Here is a 13,318-nt window from a genome sequence, read left to right as displayed (position 1 = left end):
GACACATCATATGATCATCTTGTTTTAAAATATGGAGTTGGAATTGGGTAAAACGAGTACAAACTGAAGAATGTTTCGCATAATCTAAAAGATTCCACTAGATTTAACACGGTAATGATGGACGTGTACGGAGATTCATATTTGAGGGTGGTTGTAATTACCTAAACATGCTGAAAGTGACAGTATTCAATTAAAAGTATTAAAATTGTTTATTGTATTTTCATAAAGATCATCTTATTATAAATCTATATCATTTAAAGTGTAACAAATTAAAATTAATGGTAGAGTACCACGTACCGATATAATTTACTGAAAGTAGCAGTAGACCGCAATTGCTGGTACGGTAGCCTATACTATATGATCCGAATATCTGACAATAGAAGATGAATATGAAGCATAATTTTGACAGCATTTCAAAGGGTCTTAATAGGGCAAAAACTTAACCTATAGATTTGTTGGTGCATATAATATAAACCTAAAAATTTAATGAAATCAAATAAGTCTGCTCTTTAATATATACACACACTTTTTTACAACATTTTTAGGCATAATTTGACTGCTACACTATTTTAATTTTCCCTCCCAATATATACAACATTCTTCTAATTAATTTTAAATTTTTCCAACATCTTTAAACATGATTTGACTGCTACACTATTTTATGTTTCCTCCCAAAATATAAACAAATATTATTTCTGTTCTCGCCGTGGTTCCCGCAACTTTCTTGGCACTTGCCAACTCGGCTTTTCTCATACTTGAATAGTATCTCCAGATTTAACGAGACTACGGCCTTCACTTATTGACCTGAAAAAATCGATAAAGAATATCCGTAAGCATTGGATCAAAAAGTTGCTGAGATTTTCGAAATCCCACTTAAATAAAACCAACTTTTTCCGATGTTTATAAAGCAAAAGAAACAAAAACTGCTTCGATTTAAACAATATTTCACAAGGTTGTATATCAATTTCAATATACCAAAACTTTAGAAGATATGAAAATTCGTCGGAAAAAAATCAATAGAGGCGTCGATAAACGAGACTGTCAACAATAAACAAAAGTATATAGTATTGATTTAAAAAAAGAAAAACTTACCCTACAGGCTCTTTTGCAGGACTTATGTTCTTGTTTCCGAGAGGATTGTATCTACATTGTCACATATACATAGAAAGTTTAGATGATAGAAAAGTTGAAAATTAGAGAGAGGTTAATACGTATTTAACGAAGAAATCTCACTCGATGAGGCTGCCTCTCGTTGAACAGTTCCCATCTTTCTTCTCTAAGGTTCAATACTTCATCTTCATCTTCTTTGTCGTCATATATAATCTGCAGTATGATAAAGGCAATCGAGAGAACAACGTTATCTCACCTTACGCTTAATAAGTCAAATAGTAACGTACATAAAATACGCGAGTGGAACGAGATAAAGGACGAATCTTTTTCACCTTGTGCTTCTTTGTCAAATGGGGAAATTCTTCAACAACAGCGCCGGTGGTGTAAAATCTGTTATATACACAAAAATTCGAAAATCAAAATAAAAAGAAAAAAAAAAAAAAAATCGATTGAATGACTGATTGAAAATGTGACGACAAAATAGATTACGTTTTATCCATCGGCCACCAAACCGTTATCCTTTTGTCGCATTTTGGGAGGTTTCAACGGCTAAGGCCCCCTTTTCTTTTTCATGGTTTTCGACTTTTTCTTGCCAGCTCGGCTTTTTCCATGCTTGAACGAGAATTCAGGCATCTCTTCATCTTCTTCAGATGGTTCATTTTCCACCTGAACAGGGCTATGGCCTTCACTGTTTAATCGGAGAAATCGAGATAAGTTTCTAAGATTTAAAAATACCTTATTTCATAATGAAAAAAAAAAACCTTTTCGGTGATGAGGGAGCGAGTCGTTTCCTCGACGAACTAGCCTTTCTCTTCGTTTTCTTTTTCTCGTTTCTGTCAAAGTTCGTAAAATTAGAGAAGGTTGTATCAACTGCCATAGACTTCCGACCCTCGTTTTCCCAATTCATCAAAGCTCAAGAATATACCAAAAGTGACGAGATTATCAACTTTGTCGATAGGCGTGAGAGTATGAAAAAAGTCGACATTGTTGATTTTGACAAAAACTTACTTGGCAGGATCTTCGGCACATGGAGTGGCAGCTTCTTCTTGATTGTGAGACGATTGTACCTACATTGTCATAAATGCACAGAAACGTGAGACGAGAAAATGCGGGAAACAAGAAATATTGTCACAATAAATATTTAACGAAGAAATCTCACATGCTGAGGCAGCCTCTCCTTGAAAAATTCCCATCTCTCTTCGCTAAGGTCCAATATTTCTTCCTCGTCGTCGTCATATACAACCTGCAATATAATAAAGCCAATAAAAGGCAATCAAGAGAACAACATTATCTCACCTTATGCTTAATAAGTCAAATAGTAACATACATAAAATACACGAGTAGCATGAGATAAAGGACGAATCTTTTTCACCTTATGCTTCTTTGTCAAACGGAGAAATTCTTCAAAGACAGCTCCAGTGGTGTAAAATCTGTTAAATACAAAAAAAAAAAAATCGAATATGAAAAAAAAAAATAAGAAAATTGATTGAAGGACTGATTGAAAATGTGACGACAAAATAGATTACGTTTTATCGTCCATTGGCCACCAAACCGTTATCCTTATGTTTACCATTTCGTCCCCATAATCAACACTCGACCCTCTTGACATCTGCATTTGAAGCATATATTCCGAAATAAAGATTAATTTTAAATTTTAAATCATATATTGTATGATATTTTTAAATCTTGAATCATTACCTTGTTATCCATTCTGGCACTATCTATCACCAAAGTCATTATCAGGACGAGGGCTTTCTTTATCGGCATCGGAGAGTCTTGCCATACCCTCGTTAGAATTCTCTCTGCCGTCTGAAAAAAACCAAAAAGAAAAAACAGAACACTTTTAATTATGTTTGCACTTAATTGGATCTGGTTATATATGGCTGCTCCTACCACATTTTCCAATTTTAAGCAATCGATTCACATTTGTCGATACACCAGATACAAAATTAATAAGGAGAATTCCATTTAACTATATGAGAGATCAAATAAAAGAGAATCAACATGCGTGTGAATGAATGTGATCGTAAAAATCGAAACTTCACACACATTAAATATTCCCTGCATATCCCATTCAAGATTTTAAACATGCGAAAAACATTCATGAAAAAAAATAATAATATATGGAAAAGGGATTTTATACCATAAGGCGGGCGAAAAGGTCATCAATGGAGGAAGAAGAACGAAGGCTGAGAAGATTTCTCGCAGCAACTAATAAGTCGTCTTCGGTATCATCAGCATTTGCAGGATCGTCCATTCTTTCAAGAACAACACACACACACACACACACACACACACACACACACACACACACACACACACACACACACACACACACACACACACACACACACACACACACACACACAACACAACACAAAGCAAAAAACAAAAAGAAAAGGCGAAATTTCCAAGAATTCCACCTCCGAAAAGACTGTCGAAAAAATGCCGTTCGATTTCAAATATACAAAACAAAAAATGAAAAAGCAAAACCGAATACAGCTAATACCGATGCTGTATTAGTAAAAGCTGTGTTCTATGCAAAATGCCCTGCATGCACAACCCCGTTTTATACTACCACCCGGACTTCGCCTCGTCTAATGAATTTTGCTAATTCTTGTATTTCAAATCCGCATATTCTTGTTCAAATCCGAATTTCGCTAATTCTTGCATTTCAAATCCGCATATTCTCGTTCAAATCCGAATATTGCTAATTCTTGCATTTCAAATCCGCATATTCTCGTTCAAATCCGAATATTCTCAAGCTCGGATTTTTTTCCCATTTTGCTTGAAAACGATAGGTATGTGATTAATGAGGGAAATCTAAACATTACAATATAGAAAATTGCTATTATCTATTGACCGTTGTCTTGTCAGAAGGAAAATTGAATTAAATTATTTCAATTTTTTTGTGGTTTACTACAAAAGTCAAAATCGAAAATGAAACGACTACAAATTTTGGAAGCTGATAGCACAAATTGCACCAAATTCCTATCTGTATTTCATGAAAAGAAAATGTAATTAGTTCTAACTTCTAAACTCAAGCCTGTTTATATTTTAGGGGCAATTATCTGAAAAGGTACAACAATGGAGCCATCTTCTAGCTGGTAATTCTCGATAGTCCGTGCAATTAGAGGCGTCTGAAATCTGTCGAGCAAAAAATTGAATGTAGTTTTCAAGAAGCCGTGGAAAAAATCAATTGTAATAAAATAAAATCAAACTTGAGACCATCATTACTTGTTAGAAGAGCTGGTATATGACATTAGTTACTACAGCTAAGAGGTTCAAATCCGTTGTACCGGGATTTGAATTCTTTTTTTTTAAATTAAAAAAAAAAAAAATCGATCTTGAAATGAAAAATTACCGTACCTCGCAACAACGACCCAATCCAGTCCAGGCGTCCACGTCGAATTTACGAGAAGCTGGTCCACCCAAATCATATTCCTTAGTTAAGCAATGGGAAAGAATATCTGAATAGATACAAAAAAAAGAAAAAAATGCAAGAACATGGTTAATATTACTAGAATTTAACATATATATTGAATTCTGATTAGAAAATTTGGGATTTATTTTTTAAATCAATCAGTATACATGTATTATAATTAATCTATTGCAATAGCTCAAACATTAGTCGAATTAACCACTAAAGAATTTGAATATCTATTTGAGATGAAGTCACCGGAACGAATTCAACGAGTTTATGAATTTAAAATTCTTGATTCAAGTAGAACCTAAAAAGTTGGCTATTTAAAATATTTCTTGTAACCTTTTGTTGCATCTTGGGAGGTCTCAAAGGCTAAAGCTCCTTCATCTTCTTCATTTTTTCGACATTTTCTTGCCAGCTCGGATTTTTCCATGCTTGAACGAGAATTCAGGCATCTCTTCATCTTCTTCCTCTGGTTCATTTTCCACCTGTTTAATCAGAGAAATCGAGATAAGTTGCTAAGATTTAAAAATATCTCACTTCATAATTAACCGAAGGAGAAAGAAAAAAACCTTCTCGGTGATGAGGGAGCGAGTCGTTTCCTCGACGAACTAGCCTTTCTCTTCGTTTTCTTTTTCTCGTTCCTGTCAAAGTTCATATAATTAGAGAAGGTTGTATAAACTGCCGTAGACTTTCCACCCTCGTTTTCCCAGTTGATCACAGCTCATAAATATACCAAAAGTGACGAGATTGTCGTAGTACGATCAAAAGAAATTTTGTCGATAGGCGTGAGAGTATGAAAAATTGGTCGAAGAGAATATCCACAGAAAAAAGTCGACATTGTTGATTTTGACCAAAACTTACTTGGCAGGCTCTCCGGCGCATGATTTTCCGCGGATTGTACCTACATTGTCATATATGCACAGAAACGTGAGACGAGAAAACGCGGGAAAGGAGAAATATTGTCACAATAAATATTTTAACGAAGAAATCTCACTCGATGAGGCTGCCTCTCCTTGAAAAATTCCCATCTCTCTTCGCTGAGGTTCAAAACTTCTTCCTCGTCGTCGTCATATACAATCTGCAATATAATAAAGCCAATAAAAGGCAGTCAAGTAGTATCAAATAGTATCAAGTAGAACGAAAAACGAGAAAAATTTGTTCACCTTATGCTTCTTCGACAGAGGATCAAAAGCTTCAACGGTACCGGTATAAAACCTGTCGTATACAACTCAGCTTGGGTTAATCCAACTCAGCTTAGGTTGATTCGTTTGATGAAAAAACAAGAAAAATGATTGAATTAACTAATAAAAATGTGACGACGAAAACAAATTATTGCAAAGAGATGATTCAAAGTACTTACGCTTTGTCCATAGGCCACCAAACCTTTACCCTCGCATCTACGATTTCGTCCTCATACTCAGCATTGGACCCTCTGTTCATCTGCATTCGAAGCACGTAAATCAAGTTAAATTATTAGAGCTGGCATCTCAATTAAAAAAAGATGTTTTAATATTTACGTTAATAGCTTTTCGAGCCCCTCTCCTTTACCACCTTAGACCGACCCCTTTTGCCCGTATTTGCTTCCTCGGCAGAATCACGAGATACTTTAGAGGAATTCTCGTCTCCAATTCTCCAAATATGTTCGTAGCCTTCTTCGGGCCTCATCAGAGAGTTGGGTTTTCTTGCCCTTCTCCTTCGATGAACTCCTATATCCATCTCTAACTGCACAACCTCTCCGTCATTCACTTGCGAAGTGGGGCCCGCTTGCTCAGCCTCGGAAGGAGCTGAAGCTGTTTTTTCTTCCAACTGTTTCAGAATAGGAAAGATTATGAATATAAATTTCTTTGCTATTTAGACAAACAAAAATAGCAGGAAAACAACGCAAAATACAGAATGCCGTAAACACATCCTTTGTAATTTATTAATATAATAAATTATACGCTACGGCAATTATGACTCTAGCAAGAAAATACTCCAGCATGCAAATCACGAACAACTCCATTTATTAGGTAAAAACGCCACGTTAAAATAAATAAATAAATCGTCCGAGTACATCATGCATGCAAATGGATCTACCACGGCCACAATCGTTCAGATTTAGTCGTGTTTAGCAATAGCATTTAAAACAATTTTTGTATTTTAATGCTGTCAGAGAAGTACATATTCACATATTTAGGACATATTCAATCCATCATTTACTTATATATCGTATCAAACCGACATAATTATCAACGTAGCCATTTACGCTCTCCTAAGGCAACACGTGTAACCTAATATTTCTAACGCCTACCACGAGTAACCCTACTTGAACAATAGGATGTTCGGAATCCAGATGCTTAATTGAACATGAGGATTTTGAGCAACTACTACCGAGCTACATTATTATTACTTAATATTACACTACACTATCGAATAAAGTGAGTTATGCAATGTTAATTCAAATGCAAAATCGCACATGCATGAATTTTATCTGCCGGCGTGTACCATAGAAAACTTAATAAATGATTTGGACACTTAAGCGTAAAAATTATGAAGACTATCTGCACTTAGTTTCTTTCTTGAATATATATGAATAATTTCGCTTTTTGGAGTCTAGCAAATCTTTTTTTAGATTTGGAGACTTTAGACACTCCTATGTAGCCATATATATTACAAATACGTATACATACATAGATAAACAAGAAATGGCATTTCACAATTGGAAACTCAGTTAGAACTATGAAAAAAAAAATTATTCGGCAAACTCATAGGTATTTAGTAGTAATAGTATATGATATACAAAGCTACTAAAAATATTTATCTTCGGCATGAATTTGTAACAAATCTATCCTACCTTCGAAAGTATGAATACTTTATATTTTTCAACCTCTTTGCGATATCTATTTTACCCATGTCACTAAGTTAAAATACGGACTAATTATGAAAAATGAGATTGATACGACAATGAACAGTTTTAATATATTACACTCATCGTCTCCGTATCATCATTTTAATATCATTCTCTTTGTTTCTTTCTCATGAAAGTCGTGTTCTTCAACATTTTCCTTTCTTCTCTTCGTGAAAAATAGACAAGTTTGAAGGTTTAGAATAATGTGTAGAGTTAGAACTTTTATTGAATATATTTATGCTAATTTTAATCAATTATGCATCATACGTGAAAAGCGTACGAACCTTTTTGTGATCCCTATTACACCCCCACCACTAAATTAAAATGTAGATTAATTATGGCTAATTCGGTAGGATGTGATAAATATCACGATTAAGTTATCAAATAATACACAAATAGTTTACTAAAATCATATGAACATGCAAATGCACATCACTTTCTAGTTACGAAAAACTCGTCAACTAACATGTAGGTTGGTAGAAGAAATTTTCAATTCACTAAGGTTGCATATGAATTATAGGATTTAGATTTGACATGAATCTCGACAAATGACTCCATAAAAAATGTATTTTAGATCCCATAACTCAAAAACTTGTCGAATCAAGAGTTGAAGATTTGAAATCCCATTGTAGAATGAATTCATTCAAACAAGTTCATAAATTTGTTATTAAATTTGAAATCTATTTTCCTTCAAATACAACCTAAACGCTTTTATCCGATTTTTACATGTATTCATGAACGGATTTCACCCATAGATGATCAAATTCATAAACTTGAAGACTTTATTTCCCTTCCATTTTGAATTAACAAAAGGAAAGTAGTAAGCACACGTCAAGGTGACTTATCTCGTATTCCAACTTTCCCAAAGCTTCCGCTAGCACAATCGAGACATCAACGAGGAAGGATTTGATTGCATCATAACTTAGTCCTTAAGAACTAAGAACTTAAGGATTTGATTGCATCTTTAGTAGAATGAATTCGTTCAAACAAGTACAATGAATTTGTTACTATTCGAATGGAAATCTTAAGGTTCAAATGTTTCCATCCATATGCAACATAAACATTTGTCTTCTTGTAGTAATTTAAACAATTTCCATGTGTAATCCATGACATGTTTAGCCGATGGTTCACCGGATAGACTATACAAATTAAAAAAACATAATAATTTTATATCACTTTTCAATTTGAATTAGCAAAACGAAAGTAGCACGCACACCCCCAGATGAAAATATCAACTAAGCAGTGTTTGATTGCATCATAGCTCAAAATTTTTGCATTAAATATCGTTTGATAAACTTTATTATTGATAACGACTTTAAAAGGAAGACAACATATACACATGACAACCCCCGTACCATAACACTTGGAGTCCAAGAACATTAGGAATATTTTTGCACATTATAAGCAGAAGAACCGTTTTCAAATGGTATTCCATTAATTTGAACTTCCAATTATTTTGATTGAAATTGATATCTTTCGTTTGTCTCATCAACTCATTGCTTATCAAACCATTACCTATCGGACAAAATATAAAATTTTGATCTCTATTCTCTACTTATAGAAAGTGTGGAGAAGGATTATCTTTTGTTTTATGGGCTTGCCTTTGTTTTGGTGCATTGCATGTAACATGTTACATCGCGTTGTAATACGAACCAACCGTAAAACTCCGACATGTGTAGAAGGTTCCAATACTTTTGTTTTCCATTGTGGGTAAAGTTCCGATCTTTTAATTTAAAGAATTAGATGTCAACTCGTAGCTTCCATCGAAGTTCTCATTTTACCATTCCTAACTAGTTCCTTTTCGAAATTGTGAAGTAAATGGCTTCTAGATATGGTATTTCATTAGTTGTATATTTATCTTATTTTAATAGATTCATTTAGACGACGATGATTCTAATGGACGCCTCATCAATATGAATGACTAATCAAAATAATTATATACAATTCAAAAGAAAAACGATACGATTCCTTGGATCTAATCATATAACTCCATTATATAGTAAGACCATCCATTAACACAAGAAGTCGTGATTACTTCATGGCTATAGAGAAGGAAATTAAATCAAACGTTTAAACTTCTCAACCTTCCTACTATGTTTCTCTTTGGTTGAGATCTCAATTCCAACGACGGTTTCATTAACCATAATCCCTCTTTTTCCCAATCCTAGTTCATCCATGTGGATATGAATCACTGCGACCAAATCTTTATTTTACTTTCGCTTTCACTTCTTTGTCCCGATTGAGAATCGAACTAACTAATCTCAAGTCCGAGATTTAATAGACTCAAGACTGCTATTCTTGAACAACCTAAGAGTCGGGTTTTTGTCTCCATGTAATATAGTAGAAAATAATGGCACGATCCCCGTGCTAATATAATCTTGATGAAATACAAGCAATGATATGAATCACTTGTGCCACTAATTTTTTTTGTTTCACTTCAATTTCCATGTATCGATCGAGAAACAAAACCGATTTAACCCTAACTCTAATGTTCAAGAGACTCGTAGTAGAGTAGAAAAAGGAATGTTTAAAAAACTTAGCCTTGACTACTAGACTCAAATTGTCGGATGGGTTTTCTCTAAGTAAATGATCAATCAAGTGTTCTTTGTTAGTATATATAAACTATGAATACACTTTTTCGTTTTAGAGTAGAAAAGGAATGTTTAGAATACTTAGTCTTGACTATTAGACTCAACGTCTAGAGATTGAATCATGCTCATTCGTAAGAGAATTTGAATTACAAATCATAAAAATTGTCGGATGGGTTCTCTCTAAATAAATAATCAAACTATAAAGGTGTATGCTGATGTAATTCTCGAAAACACAATCAAGTGCTCTTTGTTAGTATATATAAACTTTTTCGAATTATTTATGCACATTGTGGTCAGAAAACGATTAAAACAATAATATCGCATCCGATATTATTGCCCATGTAGTTATCATCTTAATCAAATGCCCGAGTGCCAAGAAAAAACAACATACTAAAAGAAATAATCGGATTGTAAAACTTCAGTCACACTCTTATCTATGGTAATATAATAATTAAGCATCTTCGATTTTCATAGAATAGAAGATCCTACACACGCAATTGAAATTTCATGTCAGGTCATTCAGCAAAAGAAAAAATAAATAAAGAAGGAAAAAAAAATCATGTAAGAAGACAAACCATGTTCTCGGTGGTGCATAAAGAAACGACTATTTCAGCATAGTCGCTAACTTCTAGGTTCATTTTCTTCACAGCTTCTTTTAAATACGGTTGTAGTTTCGTCGAACATTTTTCAAAAACAGCTTTTCCCAACTCCCACGACACAGGTGAAACATTCTGAAGCAAAAAAAGACGACATAAAATATTTTATTCGGTAAGAAACAAAGATAAAAAGAACACGTAATAATTTCATTTAATAGTTTTTTTAGGGAATCATTACCTTGTTATCCATTCTGACACTGTCTAATAGAGGCGTCAGAAGTTCGAGAGAAACCTCGTCGCTCTCTTCTATAACCAAAGTCATGACATCTTCCATGTATTGGAAGATAACAGGAGGGTAGTTTGGACTACCATAAAAAAATAACAACAAAAATATTAATAGGAGCGTTACACAAAAAAAAATAAAAAAAATACATTAATTTCGACATGTTACTCGTATTATTACCTAATTGTGTCGAAGAAAAATTGGAACATGTCGACGATCATTTGATCGATATCCAAGTCCATCATTATCAAGACCGTTCTCCCTAGTCCCATAAAATGAAGAATCTTCACAGCTCTATCATAGTTGTCACCGGTCAAACGTGACAACTGCCCCCTTAGCACAACCATGAACAACCCGAACATATCCTGTCACAAGAAACCGCACAACACAACAGATAAGAATTTGATTTAAAAGAGTGATGATGATGTCATGATGATGATGATGAGAATATACCCTCATCTGATCATCCATGTAAGGTTGTTGTGGAGCGGTTATTCTGGTAGCCTGGTTAAGGCAAGAAGCAACTATAACTTGTACATTTTCGTCTCGATGCTTCAGGAGTTTGTCTTTGATGAGGGCTGTCATTATTGGAAAGAGGGCTTTCTTCATCAGCATTGGAGAGCCTTTAACTTGACCTACCCTCTTTAGAATTGCCTCTGCCCTCTGAAAAGAACAAACAAAACGGAACACTTAATTTTATTTGCACTCGAGAACGACAGTACCGAGAAAATTAAGTGGAAAAAAAAATATTCTAAAATGCATTGATTTCAAGAAAGTTCAATTAACAATGAAAACGATCGCCGCGATTTCGAGAAACCAGTTTTGAATTAATTAAGTAACGACGAACACAAAGAAAAGATGCAGTCAATGAATCACTCGATCTTGATCCACACATCAGTTTCGAGTGTTTTTTTTTTCTTTATGACACACAACCAAATCAGACGTTTACCGATACACCAAATACTAAAGGAAGAATGGCTATGTTTAACTAAACGAGAGCGATAAACACAAGCGAATCGGCATGTGTATGTATAAATAAATCTCTTGAATTGAAATACACATGGATATGAAATCGAAACTTCATAGAAAGCGAAAAATCCTCACAAATTAAACAAGCATTTACAGAAACAATTCCCTGCATATCCATTCAAGATTCTCTAAACTTGAGGGGAAAACACACACACACACACACTGTGTGTTAGCCCCCGAAAAAGGCAAAAAGGAGGTTTGCATAATAGTTTATCGAAATCAAAATTTCACACTCACACACATTAAACAAGCATTTGTAGAAAAAGAAAATCACTGCATCTCCATTCAAGATTTTAAACATGTCAAACACATTCAATCAAAACACACACACACAGACACAGGTTTGTGTTTGTGAGAGAAAATTCACAAAAGGAAAGGGGGTTTTATACCAGAAGGCGGGCGATAACTTCATCGCAGGAAGAAGAAAAGCGAAGCTTGAGAAGATTCGTCCCGGCAACAATCAACTCATCTTCAATCTCTCTCAACACAACATCAGCATTAGCAGAAGCACCCATTTTTTCTTTTCAAGAATGTAAGGTGGCGCAGATAATAAAATTTGAAAAAAAAGCAAGAGTTTTTTGCAAGAATTTTGTAGAGAAAAAAATGCAGTTCGATTTCAAATAAATACAACAGAACAAAAGCAACCTCGGATACAGCTAATGCTGATGATGATGTAATAAAGGGTGGAGTAAAAGCTGGATCTTTTGCAAAATGTAATCCATGGACAAACCCTATTGAACCACCACCCGGATTTTGCCCCATTTGATGAATTCTTGATAATTCCTGGATTTCAAATCCGTGGATTCTCGATTTTTTTCCCTTTTTGCTGGGGAAATCATAGGTATGTGATTAATGACGGAAATCTAAACACTGTAACCTAAGATATTGCTAATACCATCTGTTGACCGTAGTCTTGTAAGAAGGAAAATTAAAATGAAAGAGATTTTCCATTGGGGTTTTGTGAAGGAGGGAATGTTTTGTGGTATATATTATCAATTTCAAATTGTGCATTGCCATTGTTGTAACTGGTTTGGTTATTAATGATTCTTGCTCTCCCGAGTATTCATTCTCTTACTATTTCTTTTTTTTTTTAATCTTTATTAAACAATTAAATTATATTTTTGTGAAGTCTTATAAAAATAGGGTAAATTACGACCACTCCCTGATGTAAGATTAAATTATGAAAAAAACCCTCATATTTGAGTAATTACTAATTACAATCACCTTTTAACTGTAAATCTTCTTACAAGTCTACTCTTATCGTGTAAAATTCAATAGAAGTTTCTTAAAATGTTCTCTAGTTTGTACTTGTTTTGTACAAGAAAGCAGTTTTTGTGCATCACAATCTGATAATTACAAGCCAAGAGACACATCTTATGACCATATGGAATGGGG

At 34.1% G+C, this 13,318-nt stretch overlaps 1 protein-coding gene across 2 annotated transcripts; it reads right to left on the bottom strand.

Moving 5' to 3' along the window:
* Positions 1-482: 482 nt before the first annotated feature.
* On the bottom strand, positions 483-12,932 carry LOC105972301 (sister chromatid cohesion protein PDS5 homolog D). Of its 2 annotated transcripts, XM_088816679.1 has the most exons (16): positions 12,313-12,572; positions 11,348-11,557; positions 11,075-11,259; positions 10,850-10,976; positions 10,591-10,746; positions 6,089-6,343; positions 5,898-5,977; positions 5,701-5,752; positions 2,270-2,353; positions 2,119-2,177; positions 1,872-1,943; positions 1,600-1,798; positions 1,443-1,500; positions 1,234-1,323; positions 1,093-1,143; positions 483-804 (listed from the first exon to the last, which is right to left on the bottom strand). In XM_088816679.1, exons 1-12 carry the CDS (start codon positions 12,436-12,438, stop codon positions 1,660-1,662), a joined length of 1,545 nt encoding a protein of 514 aa, XP_088672805.1. In that variant the 5' UTR covers positions 12,439-12,572; the 3' UTR covers positions 483-804; positions 1,093-1,143; positions 1,234-1,323; positions 1,443-1,500; positions 1,600-1,659. The 2 variants fall into 2 exon arrangements, with proteins under 2 accessions (XP_088672805.1, XP_088672806.1); XM_088816680.1 differs by lacking the exons at positions 483-804; positions 1,093-1,143; positions 1,234-1,323; ... (3 more) ...; positions 2,119-2,177; positions 2,270-2,353 and adding exons at positions 3,981-4,257; positions 4,480-4,580; positions 4,877-5,022; ... (1 more) ...; positions 5,399-5,438; positions 5,532-5,615 and having other exon boundaries at positions 12,313-12,932.
* Positions 12,933-13,318: the final 386 nt, after the last annotated feature.

This window comes from Erythranthe guttata, chromosome 4, assembly GCF_056151865.1.
Source record: "Erythranthe guttata isolate IM_541 chromosome 4, IM_541, whole genome shotgun sequence".
NCBI lineage: Eukaryota > Viridiplantae > Streptophyta > Magnoliopsida > Lamiales > Phrymaceae > Erythranthe > Erythranthe guttata.
Note: the sequence above shows the minus strand (reverse complement) of the source record. Positions and strands in the feature narration are given on the sequence as shown.